Here is a 20,011-nt window from a genome sequence, read left to right on the forward strand (position 1 = left end):
TCTCTGAGAACAACCTGACTCAGAATATGAGTACACCACGTTTCGTTCAGGGCTGTTCATGTGTGAATGTGCGTGCAGGGGGATTGAGGCCAAGGGAGTTCACAAAGATATAGGACAAAAGCAAAGGCCATTTGATGCCCTCAGTCTGACTTGGTCAAGGAGGAGGGGAGTTGTCAGGTCTTTTGCTCCATGTGTTTTCAGTCGGTTAGGGGTATTCAAGTTCCAGATTTTGTTATCATCATGTACTAATACACAAAATGTAATAATACATTAAATTTTTCCTGCTGAAAGGGCAAACAAAGAAGTGGTGCTAGCCCAGTGCCACCACCAACAGGAGAAAGACCAGAAAATGAGGGTCCCTTCAGCGGCACTGAATGTCTGTGGATTCATCTCCCGCTCTCCTGAAGCCTCTGCAGCCACACGGCCTCCTGCCAAACCCATCAGTGAGCCCAAGCTTCCAGATCCGAACCCCGATATGGCAGCATCTGAGGCCCCTTTAGGAGCCCTTCTTGCCTTCGGCTCCCTCTCAAATCTCATCCCAATACCTACTTCCTATGAGCCAGTCTCCAGCACCCTGAAGCTTGTGTGGGTCCTTCAGTCACTGAGCCCCTCACTGGTTTGCTGAAGTGGTCTCTTTCCCAGGCTTCTCCTTGATGGGTGGGGAGGGGAAAGGGTGGGGGGGTCTCCTGCTCTGGTCCCCCGCACTGGTCCGCTGATCCAGTGGAGACCGTACCCCACATGATCTACTGCCAAGGAGACAAAGGGAGCATGTGCTCTGTTGGAGAGCTTTGAATCCCATCGGGCATGTAATGATCTCCCAATAATTACAGAATATGTGCTCACCCCAAAAAGCTCGGGACAGTATTGCACACTTGTCTCTGTGTCAGTGATTTAGCACAAGTTATAATAATTCCTGGTATAGTCCTTTGCTTGCTCCCAGGCACGGGTGAAAATATGCAACCTTTAAGGGGGTGCCTTATGCACAACTGTTCTTTATTCTGATTAACTGACTGAGTTACATCTGCAGAAAGAAAGCTCTTCACTGTGGATTTTGGAAACCTGAGATAAACACAGGCACACACACAAAACATGTCAAGCAGCGCCTGCAGAGAAAGAAACTGTGTTAATGTCTCAGATAAACAACCCTTGGTCAGAACTTTTCATTAAATAATGAAAAAATCTGACTGGGGTGTCTTTGACTTGAAATGTTAACCCTGCCTCACTCCACACACACACTCCCTGCCCTATGCAGTGTTTCCCCACTTTCTACAGGAAGAAGTACTTTACCTGTCAATTCACAGCAGGACTAGGGGAGCAGACAGGAACTTACTGTCTGGGGTGGAGAGAGTGTGGGCAGGGACATCAACTCTCTGCTACCTTCCAGTCAGATCCGAACGTTGATCTACTTTGTTGAGTAGGCAAGGTGGCAATTTGTACATTGGGTTGAGTGGAAAATCACTGATAACTGCCACATTTGGTCACCCCCCCACCCCCACCTCTCCAGGGCAACAGCCTCAGTGACCACAGGACATGTAGCAACTTTCCCTCACCTTTTGGGCTGATTGTTCTTTCCTGTACCCTTTCCCTCGACTGACTTCAACCTTTGCAAGACTTAAATATGCTGGAGAAACTCAGCAGGTCACACAACATCCATAGGAAGGGGAGGGTAACCAACATTTCAGGCATGGGGCTTTCATCAAGGTATGAGCAAAAGCAGGCAGGCACCTGTAATGGAAGATTCTAATCTATTTTTTAACCTATTTTTTCTTAATTCCCAGCTCTTGGTTCTGTAGAGCTGAGAACCTTTTTTAAAAAACTTGCAGCTTTGGGTTCTGCAAGGCTGAGAATCTGCTTGTGTTTTAGAATCAGCAGACATAAGCAAAATTCCACCGAGGGGCCAGAGCTGCAATTATCTGACGAAAGGACATCTGTGTACCGAGAACATTTAATCTTCCTGCTTGTTTTGGTCACAGACTGTCAGAGCCTAGCCTTGATGTAGAATAAACCATTGTATTAAAAATGATAAGCTGAAAATTATGTTATTCGTTAATTAGCCTAGCATGCTAGCTTGCTTGCTTAACTTTCATGCTGTGCTGGGAATAGGTGCTTGGGTAAGCAGTTTTTGGGTAATAAAAGGCAAGGTCCCGCTGCTGAGGAGGGAGACTCTCCGAGAGGTGGCAACATCTCTCAAGAAGAAGAAGAAGAAGACTTCTGGAGTCCAGCCAACGTCCCAGTCAGGGGAGGTGGAGAAGCTGCTACCGGCACCCTGAAAACCTACTACAAGTGTGCAGTCGTTGCCTCGCTTCAGCAGTTGGGACCAGTCCAAGCATTGATAAGTATAGTTGGGAAGGGTTTGCATATTGTAGTGTGAAATCAGCTTTTGAATTTGTAATAAACATTTGTATAATCTGAACTGCTCTCGGTGTGTGTGTCTATTTTCTTTCGGTAGTTCAAACACTGTGACCAATCTAAAACGAACAAAATGAGAGGTATAAGTTTACCCAAGACAATTTTTAACCCCTGAGGAATTGTTGGGATTAGGAACATTATCTACTGATATCAGGGTCACTGCTGAGCTGCGGGGTAGAGGGAGAGAGATGGATTACTTACTTACTACTCTAGGGGACGCCCTGCTACGAGTATACCCATCACCAATAGATTGGGATTTACATTTGCAAAACAATTGGGGAACCCCAGAGGAGGGTATAGCAGTAATTCGTCAGCAGGCCCTGGCCTCTGCCTTGTATGCATGGCGTTTGAGGCTGTGGGTACACGGGGGGAGCCCTGATGAAGAGATATTCATGGCTGGAATGCATACCAGATTGGTTCGTTCCGCCCAACCTACTATACGGGGGCTGGTTCTGTCCGTAACAAGTCCACTAATTGGGCACCCTGTGTCTGAGACGGTGCATACCTTATCTGGGCTTCGAGAATTAGAATTGGGAGGTAAAATCCACTCACATACAGCCCAGGTTAAATCAGACAAGCAGGATGAAAAGAGAGGGGCTGCTGGTAATAATGGACCGACAAGAAAGGACCTTTTTCTAACCTTGTTAAAGTTAGGTGTACCTAAAAGTGATATTGATGGGAAACCTACCGTGGTCCTTTATGCCCTTTATAAGAGAAAAGCAGGGGAACATCATCCCCAGCTGCTGAGTCCTCCTGGCCCAGCTGTGCCTTCTGCTCCCCCTGCTGCTTCTATCGAGCCAGCTTCTCTTGCTCCAGTTACCCGTGATGAGGTACAACAAATGGTTAAAAAGGCTCTAACGGATAATAGTGGCATGTGGGCCTGGAAGCCCCCGAACCCTACTAAAGCATGAAGGTGTGGGCAGGGCTCCCGTGTCTACACCATTGAGATATGGCGGATACACGGGGACCCACGGCCCTACATACCGTTAACAATCCATTGGGGTGGGGGTAATGACCGCCAATATTTGGCCTTGGTCGATACCGGTGCGGAGCACTCGGTGATTCCGGGTAACCCCAACCTCTGGACTGGACCGACCTTTCGAATAGAGGGGTTGGGAGGGGCAGTCACCCTGGCAAAGGAAATAAAAGTCCGTGCCACGGTGGGTGATAGCCCTTCCCCTCTCTGGTTACATGCCCTTGTGGCTGCTACTGACGAGTGTATCCTGGGTATTAATATGTTGGCCAGTACGGCCCTTAATACTAGCCAAGGGGGATTTGCATTTGGAATTCGGACTATTACAAAAAAACTAGTAGTGGGTCAGGCTAAGTGGTATCCTGTGATGGTGCCACCCCCCATGAAACCAGTGTGCATTCCACAATATCGCCTCCCTGGAGGGCAAGAAGAGATTACTGCCACCATCGATGCTTTGCAAGAAGAAGGGGTAGTGAGGCCCACAACATCGCCCTTTAATAGCCCTGTTTGGCCGGTCCAGAAGTCGGACGGCTCCTGGAGAATGACAGGTGATGCAGATGTTCAACTGAGACCTGCACTTCCAATAATGAATTGGGTTCTGGCTAATGATGCTAATCTAAAGATTGGGCGGGCGCAGCAGTCTTCTATTGTTAAATGGAGGTGGTATATTCAGAGTCGTGCAACCAGAGGGCCTGAAGGGGTGGGCCACATACATGAACAGGTGGCTGATCTTCCATCTCATCATCAGGACGTTGAACCTGCCTTGCCCCCTCCTTTACCCCCTTCACCAGTTCAGTGGGGTAAACCATATGATTTGCTCACTCCAGCAGAACAAGAGGATGCCTGGTTTACTGATGGTAGCAGCCGATGGGTGCAAGGAAAGCAAAAATGGAAGGCAGTGGCTTACCATCCCAAGTCAGGAACTCACTTATTAGAGGAGGGGGATGGTGGCTCCAGTCAGTATGCTGAGTTGAAGGCAGTCACTTTACCACTAGATCCCCATGATCACCCTCTTCGCCTGTTTACTGATTCCTGGGCTGTGGCTAATGGACTTGTAATATGGATGCCTGATTGGCAAAGGAATGACTGGATGATACATGACCGCCCAGTGTGGGGCAAAGAGTTGTGGCAGCTGTTGTGGGATGCTTCCCACCACCGTGAGATAACTGTGTATCACGTTGATGCCCATACCAATGTGGCGACTAACATGGCACAACATAATGCAGTTGCAGATCAGCTTGCCACCATCAGCCGTGCTGATACCGTCCCCCTGGCTCAATGGGCACATGAACAGAGTGGTCATTTGGGGAAGAAGGGATCAGCTATGTGGGCCCGAAAACATGCTTTACCCGTCCATCAGGATGATGTCCGCATGGTCGTGCATACATGCCCAGAATGTCAACTTATGAAGTCCAGTGTCATTCCTCCTGGTCCGCATGGCCGAATAAAACGGGGTGCTCGCCCAGCTGCGGTTTGGCAAATTGATTACATAGGCCCTATGCCAGACTGTATGGGTAAACGTTACGTCCTAGTAATGGTTGACACCTTTTCGGGCCTGGTTTTTGCGTTTCCCACCAAGATGGCTGACCAAGCTAGTACTATCCAAGGACTAAATCATTTAATTTCTCGTTATGATGTTCCAGAGGAGATTCAGTCTGATAATGGCTCGCACTTCTCCGGGAAGGCAATCTGTGATTGGGCAAATGACAACGGTATCTTATGGGTTCACCATATTCCTTATTACCCACAGGCTGCTGGGTTAGTTGAACGAATGAATGGCTTATTGAAGGAACAAATTCGTTTGTTAACACCACTGGGAACCCTGAAGGGGTGGTGTCATGTGCTGCAGCAAGCAGTCGACAATTTAAATCATCGCCCTTTAAAAGGAGGTACACCTTTCCACCGACTTCTTCACACTTCTGTACTACAGCCTATTCCAGAGGAAAAACAGTCATTGCCCCCCATTCCCGAGCCAGAGCATGCGGACAAAAGGTATGGGTGGCACCACCAGGTAGTGGCCCTCCTGTCAAAGGAGAAATAGTGACACCTGCCCAGGGTAACACTCGATGGGTAGCTATTGAGGGACAGGATGATTTAGTCTGTTTAAACACTGAACGCTTACGGTATCGTGAGTGACATGTGTCAGGCTTCTTTGTTCCAGGTCCTCCATTTTACGCTCCTGGTGATCTGGCTTAACAGCTGCTTTGGTGCCAACAATTGGATTTGTAATAACGAGGACATTCCGAGGGAGTTGCCCGTGGGAGACACGGTCCGATGCATTACATCAAGGAAATCCTCGGTCACCCACCTCAAGTGCAGCTTATATAAATATGTTATTGTTCAGCATGTTTCAAAATCTGTTTGTGAGCTCCAGTGTGTGGGTATTGTGACCAACAAGGATCATGTGAGCCTTGGTTGGAATCCTTTTTCATGGTTAGCTGGTACATTCGGGGGATTGGGCCACACTATTCTCCGTTGGTTGCTTGCATTATTGCTTGTTTTTGTGATTATTGTAGTTTTAATTTCTCTTTTACGCTCTTTTTGTACTCTTATGCTTGTCAAGTCTCGTGTCTGACAGCCTGTGACCAAGGGGTGGAAAAAATAGCCTACAGCACCTGGTATTCCCAGGTGGTCTCCCATCCAAGTACTGACCAGGCCTGAGCCTGCTTAGCTTCTGAGATCAGACGAGATCGGGCGTTTTCAGGCTAGTATGGCCGTAGGCTATTTTTTCCACCCCTTGGTCACAGGCTGTCAGACATTACCCCCTTCTTGTTCCCAGACACGCAGGAGCCAGGCTGCCAGAGTTTCTCCTGCCTTTTGCCTAAATCAATCTCCAATGGCAGCCAGCACTTTTACAGAGAAGTCACGTATCATTGAATGCTTCCGACCCCTGTTCCCACTTTGGCCCGCAGGGCCCTCCACCCAGTCTAGGGGAGGATTCCGAGGCCATCCTGTAGAGGGAGTAGGCCATAGAGCATAAGCAGGGGTTTGGGTATTTTCCCCTGGGTCCACATGGGAGGCCGGGGTATCTATCCCTTCAATCTCTACCCTTACATCATCTCTCCTTCTGTCTGTTTGGGAAGTCTGCTGCCTTATGGGGCGGGCGTGAACAGCAGGTGGAGAGGGTAGTATGCTGAGGAGTATCTGCATTATTACCATTGTCATTCCAGATATTCCCATCCCAATCCTCAATTACATCAGGATCGTAACCATTCCTTATCATGGCACGAATACGATATGGATTGGGTTCTACTCCTTGCCTTTCCTTATCTGCATAGAGCTGCTGCCAGAGTTTAATATTACAGCAGACAGTTTGAACATGCTTATCTTCCAATTCTTTGGCTCTGTCCTGACTGGTGCGAACAATCTCACTCATCATGGAACAGCATTGTTGCATGGCTTCTAGCTCCTCCTCTAATTGCTTTCTCTTGCGCTGAGATTCTACTTCTCTTTGAACTGATTCTGCTTCACGCTGAACGGAGTGGCGTAAGGCTGTGGCCAGCAACCAAAAACCATCCGTCAGCGTCCCCTTTTTATCAGGAAATCTTTTTTCTCGAAGGAGAGTGGCAACCCGCTCTCCCAGAGGTGCACTTGATGAATCTAACTTCTCATCCCAACTAATGGGTGGTCCCAACAAAGCCAGGGTATTGGCCAACATGCCAAACCCATCGTCTTTGGAAGTCCATCCTGGAATCAAGAACTGCTCAGGGCTCACCTCTTTCTTTCGGCGAAACATCTTGAGACCAACCCTGCTCGCAGCGCCAATTGTCTTGGGTAAACTTATACCTCTCATTTTGTTCGTTTTAGATTGGTCACAGTGTTTGAACTACCGAAAGAAAATAGACACACACACCGAGAGCAGTTCAGATTATACAAATGTTTATTACAAATTCAAAAGCTGATTTCACACTACAATATGTAAGCCCTTCCCAACTATACTTATCAATGCTTGGACTGGTCCCAACTGCTGAAGCGAGGCAACGACTGAACACTTGTAGTAGGTTGTCAGAGCGCCGGTAGCAGCTTCTCCACCTCCCCTGACCGGGACGTTGGCTGGACTCCAGAAGTCTTCTTCTTCTTCTTCTTGAGAGATATTGCCACCTCTTGGAGAGTCTCCCTCCTCAGCAGCGGGACCTTGCCTTTTATTACCAAAAAACTGCTTACCCAAGCACTGCATGAAAGATAAGCAAGCAAGCTAGCATGCTAGGTTAATTAACGAATAACATAATTTTCAGCTTATCATTTTTAATACAATGGTTTATTCTACATCAAGGCTAGGCTCTGACAGTCTGTGACCAAAACAAGCAGGAAGATTAAATGTTCTCGGTACACAGATGTCCTTTCGTCAGATAATTGCAGCTCTGGCCCCTTGGTGGAATTTTGCTTATGTCTGCTGATTCTAAAACACAAGCAGGTTCTCAGCCTTGCAGAACCCAAAGCTGCAAGTTTTTTAAAAAAGGTTCTCAGCTCTACAGAACCAAGAGCTGGGAATTAAGAAAAAATAGGTTAGAATCTTCCATTACAGCACCTGAATTAGAAATGGGGGGAGGAGAAGGAGAGGAGAGGAGGGAGGAAGGGGCAGGTAGAGGAGCACAGACAAAGAGGTGATAGGTGGATACAGGTAGCCAGGAAGGACATCTGCCTCTAGAAGTGGGTCTGGGAGATCACATGGTTGTAGAGCTCAGCAGAGAAAACTGACCACCTCTGATCCTACAATTCCTTCCCACTGCTGGAACCTGCATCAGTGGGACGGATTTCATCAGTGGGACAAATTGCTTCAGTGGGCAGTCTGCATTGGTGGGGCAGGCTGGATGTGAAATCGACTGCATCAGTGGTCAGGCTGCATTAGTGGGACAGACTGCATGCTGTCTGTGGGCTTGGGGCAGGCAATGTACTGACACAAATTGTGGAGCATTGACCAGTCCTTGGGCTGAACACAATCAGAGGAGAGAAGGAATGGCCAATGTTGCATGCCAGAACCCTTCATTGGGACTGGGATTGTGGAGAAGAGAGAGAGCTGGTAAAACAGAGTCAGGGTGGGAAGTGTTGGAGTGGAGTTAGTGGGAGATTGGTGGTCTAGGGAGTGGTGAAGTATGATGGACATCTCTCTGCTGTGCATCTATACTATCCTTGGGATTGGCTGGTCTCAACCTCCCTGGGCTTTCCAGGTTCACTGGCTCTTTAGGACTTCTGCGACATTGTTTTCAAAGCTGGAGAACCTCCATCCCATTATCTGCATGTACCCCAACAAAAGAAACACGTCATTCTGACTCTACCTGTTGCTTCCACCATGCCTTCGAGGATCACCACAATCTCAAAGTCTTCCTGTTCCAGTTGACTTCGGCTCATTTCCCAGAAGGGGCTTTTCTCATTTATTTCATGAGAGATAATGAGGGGGGACACCAGGAAGAGGCGATCATCCCCGGTGTCGAAGCCGACGTTGATGTCTGTCTGGTTGAGGGGGATGAACTCGCCTTCTTTGGTTTGCCTGGATTTGATGAGCTTGGCTCGGATGGAAGCCTCCACAATGTGTGAGTTGCGAAGGTCTCCAACCCGGAACATGAGGCACAGCTTCTCATCACGGAGTGAAATCACTGCCCGGTGTGAAAACATCAGCGTCTCGGCTCGATTCTTCGGCTGAGAAATCTTCACAAACATACACCCTACCATCAAAGCGTTGACGATGGATCCCAGTATAGCCTGTACCAAGAGCAAGATAATCCCCTCGGGACACTTCTCTGTTATAACTCTGTGGCCATAGCCAATGGTAGTTTCAGTTTCAATAGAAAATAAAAATGCAGACACGAACCCATTCAAATTATCCACGCAGGGGGTCCAGGTGGGGTCTCCGAGATGGTCAAAGTCTCCTCGGATGTAAGCTATCAGCCACCAGATGAAACCAAAGAACAGCCAGGTAACAGTAAAGACCAAGGTGAAGATTAGAAGGTTAAATCGCCATTTGAGATCCACAAGGGTGGTGAATAGGTCACTGAAGTATCGGTAGGTCTCTTGCACATTCCCATGGTGAACATTACATTTCCCATCCTTGTCAACATACCTTTGCTTGAGTTTCTTTGGCTCGTTGAGGAGTCTTGTCCTGTCTGTGGTTAAGACATTGTCACGTGCTTGTTTGGGCAACTTCTGCGATTCTCTTATTGTTGCTTGAATGTCCATGTCCTTGTTGGGGAAGATGTCAGAATCTCCTGCCATTCTGCAGATACGACAATTACAGATTGCACTTCAAATTGAAAGCCTGGAAAAAAAGAATCAATATTTTGTTGGTGAGTGCCTCCCAGATGGAAGAGCAAACATTCCCAAGGTAAGCTTAGTTCTGGTTATTTTCTGGGGACATGCTCATTTCCACCTGTCTCCCAAATTCTCTTGGACCATTTCTATCACCTCTTTTCCTTTTCAAGATCTCCTTTTTCCCTGTCAGGAGAAATATTATCCATTGGCATTTACTGTCAGTTCTCTGGACGGCACCTTTCCCCACCATGTAATACACAAGCGTGCTGGAGAAACTCGTCAGGATGCATAGTATCCACAGAAAGTAAAAGGTGACCAACATTTCTGGCTTGGGCACTTTGTCTTGAATCAGAAAACGCCTTAATAAAAGAGTTAGGGGAAGGATGAACAGGCAGGAGGGAGGCAGGGGCACGGGAGAAGCACAGGATAACAGGTAAGAGGTCATGGGGGGAGGGTAGATGAGAATGAAGCTGGGAAGTGCAACCCTCCGCCCTCTCCCCATCACATCTCACCTGTCGCCACCTATGATTTCTTACCTGTTAGCCTGCTTTCCTCCCCTGCCCCTTCCTCTCTGCTCCTCCTTCCCCCTCTTCCACCTTTTTATTAAAGCATCTACCTGCTATTCCTGATTCCTGATGAAGGGCTCAGGCCCGACACGTTGGTTACCCTTCACATCCGATAGGTGCTGCGTGACCAGCTGAGTTTCTCCAGCACGTTTGTGTGTTGTACTCAACCCCAATCTCTGCAGATGTTCCTGTTTAATCACTTTCTCCCACTTCGTCTCTTGTAAAGAAGCAATTCCCTTCCTCCCCACTACTCCCTGCTTGTCCCTTGGTGCTTTCTTTTACCACCGCAGGAGGTGTAACTTTTGCCCCTACACCTCCTCCCTCACCACTGTCCAGGGTCCCAAACACCCCTTCCAGGTGAAGCAGTGATTCCTAAGCACCTCAACTGCACTCAGTGCTTCCAATGTGGCCTCCTCTACATTGGTGAGACTAAACGCAGACTTGGGGACCTGTGTTTGGCTGCATGCTCCTGTCTGCGGCCATTTGCACACCCCTTCCCATTCTCACATCAACCTGTCCATCCACCCCCCACCCCCCCCCACCCACTGCCCCAGAAATCTGGTTCCATCTGCCCTTCAGCTCTCCATTAATGGTTCCTACCATCACCCTTGTTGCTCATCAGAATTCACCACTGGTAGCCGTAGTCATTTCCTTTATAGTTAGCGCAGTGGTATTACAGTGCCAGCGACGTGGGTTCGAATCCAGAACTTTCTGTAAGGAGTTTGTACATTCACCCCATGACTTGTGTGGGTTTTCCCAGGTGCTCTGGTTTCCTCCCACCCTAAAAAGCACATGGAGTTTGCAGATTAATTGGGGGTAATTGGGCAGCACAGCTTCCATGGGCTGGGAAGGGCCTTCTACCATATATCATTGAAATAATACATTAAAAATTTCATCCTCCCGCCTTCTGTGTCCACCTTCACAGTTAGGGCAACACAGTTGGTGTAGTGGTTAGTGCAACGCTTTACAACACCAGGCGATTGGGACTGGACCAGGCTGAGTCCTGCCCTGTCTGAGGAGTTTGTACGTTCTTCCCGTGTCTGCGTGGGTTTTCCTTGGGGGCTCTGGTTTCCTTGCACTATTTAAAAGGTACCGGAGGTTGTAGGTTAATTGGGTATAAATTATGTGGTGTGGACTCATGGGCCAAAATGTCTTGTTACCATGCTGTATGTCTTGATTTAAAAATTAAACATTCACCCTCTCCTCCCCACCAGGCTCCATTCACCTCTTCTATGTTATCCGCTTCCACATCATTTCCCTCCCCCTCTCTCCCAACCACCTTCCCCTCCACTTCACCTGTCTCACCATTCCCCCTCTCCTCTTTACACCAACTAAATTCCCTCTCCGCTTCCCTTTTTGATGCAAGGCCCCAATGTCTCAAATGTCAGCAGTTCCTTTCCCTCTGTAGATTCTGCACGGCGCGTTGAGTTCCCTCAGCACATTGTGTTTGCTCATTTGATGGAAAGTTGTGATGACTGGGTTGAATCAATGTTGCAGCACTGGGGAGAGCAGGCTTACCTGTTTCCCTGACTGCACCATCTCAGCACCCAATCCATCAGGACTGTGTGTGGCTCCCCAATCACTTAATGGGGCTTCAGGAGGGTCAATGCATGACTCACCCTCACATCCAATGATCCAGGTTGGAACAGGATGCCACGACTGAGGCCTGCTTTTAAATCTCAGATTCCTTCTCTATCCTGCTACTTGGGAAAGGTCCTGCAGATGCTGCAAATCTGAAATAAAAACAGAAAATGCTGGAAACACTCATCAGTAGAGGCAGCATCTGTGAAAATAGGCAAGGACTGAAGTTGGTGGAGTATCGTAGCTTCAATGGGCAACGTCTGAATTGCTGAATGGGAAGGGGCTGGTCATCTGTGGGACTCGCGGATACAAGTCTCAGCTGACATTGATGCAGATGCATGTGTATCTCCAGACTGGTGTGTTGAGCTGTTTTCTTCCAGAGAGTGCATGAAATTGGCCTCCCTCCCAGAGAGGATCAGAGAGAGCCCACCCTCCTGGGGAATGGGCTGCATAAATCAGTCATGTATACACAAGCTCTCTGAATTGTGAATGACCTAACTTTATGCATATTCTTCCATGCATTTTAAATAATTTTTCAAGCAAATTCTGAAAATGACTTGAGTTTCATGGCATTCATTGATGACTGGATGCCATATGTCTCCAATCATTTAATTTCAATGAAGAATTTGCTTCCTGAACACTTATGGGTGTATTTTATACATTTTGGGATGCTGATCATGAAAATGATCTCAAACTCTTCCTATCATGTACCGTTTTATTAGATACAGTAGAACCCATTTTTGCCATTTTCTGTCATATTTTAAATTTAACGCTATATTGCGCACACAGCAAGCTGTTTAGGTCAGTCCAAGCAGGTGCAGGTGCTATGAGAATGTTGTCTTAGGCCTGGCCTTTCTTAGTCAGGATAGATGCAAACAGGCTCTAAAAGCAGCTCACATACAGGATTCTGTGCATTACATTGATGTAGAATGAACACATGTTGAAGCATAAAAAACCATGAAGAGCAACATGTCATTGAAAAGTCACTTTCTGCATTCACACTTGGGGATCTTCCCTGCTGATCTTGGTGCAGTCAGTGATGAACATGGTGAAAGGTTCACCAGGACATTGCGACCATGGAAAAGCGGCATCAGGGCAACTGGAATCCATCAATGGTGGCCGACTATTGTTGGTCACTGACACGAGAGGCATTAGATGCTGAGTACAAATGAAAATCAGTGGCAGAACATTTTTAGGTCAATGTGTCAGCATCATTATGCGATTAAACATGCTACATTCAATAAAAGTTCATTTAATGTTTCTCCAACTCCCTATGTGATACAACAAATCTGAATTTATCTTTGAGTTCAGCTTGAAGTTGTCTATCATAATCCCCAATTTGTTTTTCAGGACCCAAGCCTTTCGAACAGAAAATTGTTGTCCAGTGTTATGGGTAGTGTTAGAAGGATTCAATGAAATGAAGGAATTACAGCAAACGGAAAGTGAGACGATATTGGTAGCTATAGAAAAATAAACATTCCTCAGGATGAAACCTTGATGTAATCCAGGCACTTCCTGGGTTATAAACAACATGTGTCCCAGCACCAATCCCTGTGGAACATAACTAGTCACAAGTATCCAATTAAAAATCAACCCTCTTCCTTCACCCAATGTTGCCAAACCAACTATGGCCCAATTAAATAACTTGCCTTCGATCCCATGATTCCTCTTGGACCAGTCTCCCATGTGGTACCATAGAACCATAAAAATTTACACCACAGAAAACAGGTCATTCAGCCCTTCTAGTCTGTGTCGAAACATTGGTACCTTGCTGATGCCTTACTGAAGCCATGTAAACAATACCTACTGTACATCCCTTGTCAAGACTAGAAGGAGGCTAACGCTGTGCCTTATCTTTTTAAAAAAAGTTATAACTACAAGCCAAAGAACTATAGGCTTCACATGGGTAAGTTACTGAAGGGGATTCTGTGAGACAGGGTCTGCTTGTATTTGGAAAGGAGAGGAGTGATTAGGGAGCGTCAGCATGCTTTTTACATTTTTAAAATTTAAACAGACAGCCCACGAGGGTGTCCACATAGATTTTAGCGTGGCAGGCTGGTCTGGAGGGTCAGATCACACGGGATCCAGAATGAGCTGGCAATTTGGATTAAGAATTGGTTTGATGGCAGGAGTCAGAGGGTGGTCGTGGAGGGGGTTGTTACTCAGATTGAAGGGCTGTGAGCAGTGATGTGCCATAGGGATCAGTGCTGGGTCCCCTGTCAATTGTCATCTATATTAGTGAGTTGGATGATAATGTAGTCAGCGTGGTTATCAAGTTTGCAGATTACCTCTATTTTGTGGAATCGTGGACAGTGAAGATTATCTCAAATTACAACAGGATCCAGATGAAGTAGAAAAGTGGACCAAGGAATGGCCAGATGGATTTTAACTGGGATAAGGGCGAGGTGTTGTACTGTGACAGGTGAATGGTCGGGGCCTGAAGAGTTTTGTAGAACAGAGTACTGGTTTGCAGCTTCAGCAAAGTGTTGACACAGGTAGACAAGGTGGAGAAGAAGGAGTTATGCACAATTTCCTTCATCGGTCAGGGCACTGAGTACAGGAGCTGAGACTTCTTGTTACAACTGCATAAGATGTTGGTGAGATCACACTTAGAGTGCATTCAGTTCTCATCACTCAACTAGAGGATATAATTAAACTGGAAGATTGCTGCAAGCCGACACTGGCACCAGCAGATACACCTACCCCTCGTCCACTTATCCCTTCCCACTAATCACTCCACTCCGTACCCATCCCTGCGACTGCAAGAAATGTAGCACTTGCATTTATCACTTTTCCCTATAGTGGTGGCCCAAAACAGTCCTGTGATAGTACAGATCTATCACCAATGTACATGGTGTATATTGTTACTGTATCTAGACTGTGCTTACAGCGATTGGCTGAGAGCTAAGCCACGCCTATTGTCTGGGCCTTAAAGGGTTGTGTCCCTAGCCAGGTTGGATCATTCCGGACTGGTCGGCCACCTGTGAAGAGCTCCTGTCTTTTGCTAATAAGAGCCTTGGTTTGGATCAACAAGTCTTTGGTTCTTTCGACGAGCTCTACAAGTCCTTTCAATTGAAGCAATTCTTCACTTGTGAATCTGCTGTGGGGGGTGGGGAGGGGGCGTGGGGTGGGTTGGGGGGGATGCTGGGGGTGATGTACTACATTCGGTGTTCCCAATGCAGTACATTGGGGAGTCTGGATGAAGACTGGGAGAACGCTTTACTCTGTCCACTGCAATAACAGGGAAATCCCAGTGGCCAAACCATTTTAATTCTACACGCCATTCCCCCACCAACATGTTTAGCCATGGCTTCGGGTGGAACTATAATTTCTATCTCAATGCTTAAAGTTTTTGCTGTTAGAATTAGAAGGCAGCTTATAACAGACAGTGTGTCACAAAATGGCTGAACTCATTTTGCAAACTGCAGAAAACAGGCTGTAGATTGTCCTAAGATAGAGATAAGAAATGGCTGGCATAAACATCATTAAAATTGTATCCTTCAAGGTAATGTACCAGACAAAAGCACACACTATTCTTTTGTGTAAGATAAGCACCAGAAAAGCAGAGCAGAGAATATGTTTTTTTTAATGATAAAATTATGTAATGCAAAGGTGGGGATCACTTCTACCCCTTATCGATTTGAAATTATATAAATATAGAATGAGTGAGAGCTAAAGGCTTCAGACAGGTGTCAGAAATTGACCTCACCTGATTAGTCTGACTCACTTCCCGTATGTGAATTGACTATTACTGAAATAAAGATCTGTCTGCTTGAAAATTATATTTTGCCGTGTGTTCTATTCTGCCATCTGATTTCATTTCAGCGTGGGCTGACTTCCACATTGGTATTGTCAGCAAGCATCTCACAGAAACTATTGATGTGGATGGAATAAGTAGCCACAGTGAGACCGGGACTTCGGACGGAGTTGACAGTGCACCTCCGGGACCCTTGAGCCCAGGCTCCATAGCCCCCACTCCCGGGAACATCTCGTTCGCGGTTGATTTGGTTCCCTGCCAAGATCCGTTAAAAAAAACAAGAGAAGTAAAGCATACAGGTCAGTGGAGAAACAAGGTTTAAGGTTACCTGACTGGAGTGATTATACAAAATAAGGTTATATTGTTTGCCTGAGGTTAAATTTAATTTGGTCAGTTGGCCAGAGAGGCCCAGATAAAAGGTTTTAATTTGTGAAACAGGCAGGAGATAAGAGATGGGACGGCAAATGGATAAGGCAGATGGAACAGTTCCGGTACAGTAAATGTTGTTATTTGTATTTGAAGTAGGGTAAAGATTAAGGGTAGAAACTCAGTAAATAAAAGGGGTAGGAAATGAGCAGGAGGCTAGAAAAGGGTTTTCTGGGTAACTTATGTAGAGTTAAAAGTATGTCTGAAGAGGGACTGGTCCTGCCCATATCTAACTTACCAGAACTGTTCCAAAATGACTTGGAGCAAGAGGAAGAATTTATAACACTAATAATACAGCTGGGACAGAACAACTAATGTGAAAAAAAATAAATGGGAAAACAGAATTAGAGAGTGGAAAAAGGAGGCCCACAAGAAGTGGGAGAGGGAAAAAAGAATAAGAGCTGGAGAGATAATGCGAGGCGCAGGGGGAGGAAACTGGTGTATCAGCCCTGACCTCACTTAGTAATTAAAGTTATGATTGGTAGTTCCCCACCCTGTTTGTGCAGTATATTTTTTTAAAGACTGAAATTAAACTCTTTTCCAGGAGTTACAGAAACCAACCCAGCTAAGTTATTTGGATGAGCAGCAGATTAAACTAGGAGGTGCTAATCAATTATGATCAATATTGAAATTAAAATTAAATGCAATATTTAAAGATCACAAATGGGTAAAATTTAAATAATAAACAGACTAGAATGTGATTTAGCATTTCAGATATTTACTATTAAAATAGTAGCTTGCTCACACCCCACCTTAAAGAGAGGGAGATTTTTTTCTTCTGCCTAAGTAACTGATTTAACCCTTTGTCCTGCTAATCTGTATGTGCATCTCAGATCTCGTTAAGTCTAGTGCTTCCAGCATTTCCAAAACAGCACTGAGCCCACGTTAAGATGTGCTACTTGAAACTCTTCAAAGATAAAACATGTTATGGTCCAAAATAAGCCAGTAATTAGCAAATGTAGAAAATATTTAGGCAATAATAAAACATATTGATACATTATTTTTCTCGATTTTGAAACTTTCATACATTGATTGAACATGTGAGAAGGGAGACACCATTGCCTGATTATCAGTCTTTCCCTTGTGCTACCATTTCTTTTTCCTTTAAAATAGTCGACATTTATCACTTCTAGAAGATTAACTACTTTGGAATTCTTTTTCAAAAATAAACAATAAGAGGAATAAAGGGAACGGAAACAAAATGGAGTAACAGGAGATGTAGAATCATGAGATCACAGGGCCAAATAAGTACAGGGAAAGGATGCAGGAAAACAAATTTAAAATGGAGACATCCTGCTGGCTGAATGTGAGAGGAAAGAAATCAGGCGTCAAATGATTAACAAACAGAAGGTGAAAGAAGAAAACCCCGGGGACCCGATGTCAGGGACGGAGACCCTATTCTTGCAGAATGATGTGAATGAGGAATCAAAAGATTCCTTGTGGGCAAGGCCACCCCCATATGTACCCCAGCAGCCACCGTGATCACTCCTGTGCCTCACGAGATGTGATAAAGGAGAAGATGTAGCAGTCATTAGCGGGCCGAGCAAGCGCATAGCGCGGGGTTGCAAACCGTTGCTGGCACGGTTCTGCAGGCCGTGGAACAACTAAACAAACAGATGATACTCACCTAACAGAGCGGTACTGCGTGCTGGAGAACAGCGCGTTGTCCTGCTAAGTATTCTGCCGGAAGGCGCGGGACACTCACAAGGATCAATTTAAACCTGCCGGTCCCGTGGATCGGAACCACTCCAGTAGCAAATTCCCATCTTGTCCTGTGGAGCCCGGGACATGCGGGGTATAAAGGAAGATTGTAAAACCTGAATGAAGACAGTCTTGAGTTGACTAATCTGGCGTGTGTTTGTATTACTTTAGTAGCTCTACTGTAGTAGCCGTTACAAAAGTTTCATTTTGGAAAAAAGAAACTTGAATAAAAGTTTGCCTCTCACCTTTGATCACTTTTGTTTGTGTCATGACATGAGTGAGGAAGAAGTGGTTTAACAAAAACTTGCAGCTTTACACCGATTGGACATGTTAAGAAATGGTGTTCAACTCCTTCAGTGTTACAATCTCAAGTTAAGCCCCTCCCCAAAGACACTGCACAGAAATTTTGGAAGCACACCAGTCTTATGCTGCAGATCAGACATTTAACATAATGCTTACCAGAAAAATAAACTGGATAAACATTTAAACAATGAACAACTTAGAAGAGCAGTGATGGCCTTCTGGCCGAGTGTGGTGGTATACCACCGGCCTACTGCAGGGGGCAACCTCTGTACCTGCAGGAGTGTAAGGGGACAGGACAACACCTGGCCGGCTGTCGATTAGTCGTCCTGAATGGATCAAGCCCCACCCGGTCGGGTGTCAATCACCCTCTGGGATATAAGCCTGCGCCGGCCTCCCGAAGCCTCACTCAGAGTTACTGCAGCTACAGCCAGCCTGATTCTTTGGAAGTCTTTGTGGATTAAAGGCTGTTGTACAGTCTTTACCTTGTGTGTATCTTATTCTGGCTAACAGCCCACCACAATTTAATCCACACAATTTTCCCACGGTTGCCATGGAAAAATTCCTGAGCGCAGGGAGCTTCGAAGTCGACCCACGCCACCTGGAAGCCCAGACACGCTTTGAGATCTGGCGGCAATCAGTCAAGGCAATCATCGAGGCGCACGCAGGTGGCATCCTGGACTCAGATCGGAAGAGGCTGGTCCTACTCCGGTCAAAGCTGGGTCCCCATGCCTTCCAGGCAACCAAAGGCTGCTCCATGTACAAGAGCACAATGGACACTCTCGAGAACTTGTACAAGCCCCTCAAGAATGCGATCTGTGCAAGCTACCTCCTCAACACCCGAGCCCAGCACCAGGGGAGATGGCTGAGTCTTACCTGGGACACCTGTGACAGTTGGCCTGACTGTGTCTGGCTGAACCCGGGGTAGGCACAGAGGAGGTCGAGAGGCTGAGCCGGGACACCTTCGTCTGAGAGCTATGCTCGAGGGCCATCTGGCAGAAGCAGCTGGAAGATAATATCTATGCCCTGACCAAGACAATGGAAGTCCTGCACATCAAGGCCTTCAATTCCAGGTTCCCCCAGGCTCCCTCATGGCCCTCTCACTCAGCAGCTGCAGCCCCAGACCAAGCTGGGGAGGAAAACGTCACTGCGGCAGGCGCACGGTGCCCCTGTAAGTACTGGTGTGGGTCAGACCGACGATCGTGCCGAAACTGTCCAGCTAGGAACTAGTACTGTTCCCAATGCGGCAAGAAAGGCCACTTTGCTAAAGTGTGCCTCTCAAAACCAATCGGAACTCAGCGGCCCTCTATGACCTCCCAACCTCCCCCACGGACCCCTCCATATGCGCGTGCAGGGCGGCACCATTGTCCACGCTATAACTTCCGCCTTCCCTGACTCCGACGGTGCAGCATCCGGCTCCGTCAGCAACGATCGCAGCGTATGACCTGAGCAACTGGACCAGTCCCCACCCTTGCCAGTGCAGCTCGCCAAGAACTACAGCGACGTCACTTCCGGCACATGGTGCGATGTCACTTCTGGCTGACATAATAACGTCACTGCCGCCAGCCGTGATGACCTCACTTCCCCCAGTGCAACAAACACGGCTGGGGAACGAGGCCACCCACACAGCGGGCCTCCACATACCGCATGCATCTTGGGCCAGGCAGCGGCCGACACGGAGGGCCCCCAACGATGATGAGTACGACATAGTCAACATGGACGATGATAAGGCTGCCCCACCGACACTCCCCTCGCCTCTGGATGCCATTGGCTCCCGTATGGCGCACCCCATGACCGATGTTGATGTGATCAATATGGGCGATGACCAGGCTGCCCTACCGACGCTCCCCATGCCTCTGGACACCATCGGCTGCCGCATGCTGTACCCCACAACTGACATCGACGTGATCCACATGGACGATGACCAGGCCTCCCTACCAATGCTCCTCACGCCTCCGGACGACATAAATCGCCGCGCACAACCAGAGAGTGAGGACTCCGACCCCAAAACGGCCCTGGGTGCCATCACGCTGACCAGGGATATCCCTCATG

General features: G+C 47.1%; 1 protein-coding gene and 1 non-coding gene across 4 annotated transcripts in view; both read right to left on the reverse strand.

The window, feature by feature from the left end:
• Positions 1-20,011, reverse strand: part of LOC138740991 (G protein-activated inward rectifier potassium channel 4-like) — an 89,966-nt gene that overhangs the window by 16,281 nt on the left and 53,674 nt on the right. For all 3 annotated transcript variants that reach the window (XR_011343248.1, XM_069894402.1, XM_069894401.1), the window contains 2 exons: positions 11,814-11,927; positions 8,659-9,635 (listed from right to left, as the gene is read on the reverse strand). Coding sequence is in view for 2 of the 3 variants with exons in the window: in XM_069894402.1 (XP_069750503.1) it covers positions 8,659-9,592 (934 nt within the window). In the remaining variant the exon portion in view is untranslated. The remainder of the gene's footprint in view (positions 1-8,658; positions 9,636-11,813; positions 11,928-20,011) is intronic.
• Positions 5,986-6,104, reverse strand: LOC138742184 (5S ribosomal RNA). Its single transcript, XR_011343972.1, has one exon. It is a non-coding gene; the product is annotated as a 5S ribosomal RNA (ribosomal RNA).

Source organism: Narcine bancroftii, chromosome 8, assembly GCF_036971445.1.
Source record: "Narcine bancroftii isolate sNarBan1 chromosome 8, sNarBan1.hap1, whole genome shotgun sequence".
Lineage (NCBI taxonomy): Eukaryota > Metazoa > Chordata > Chondrichthyes > Torpediniformes > Narcinidae > Narcine > Narcine bancroftii.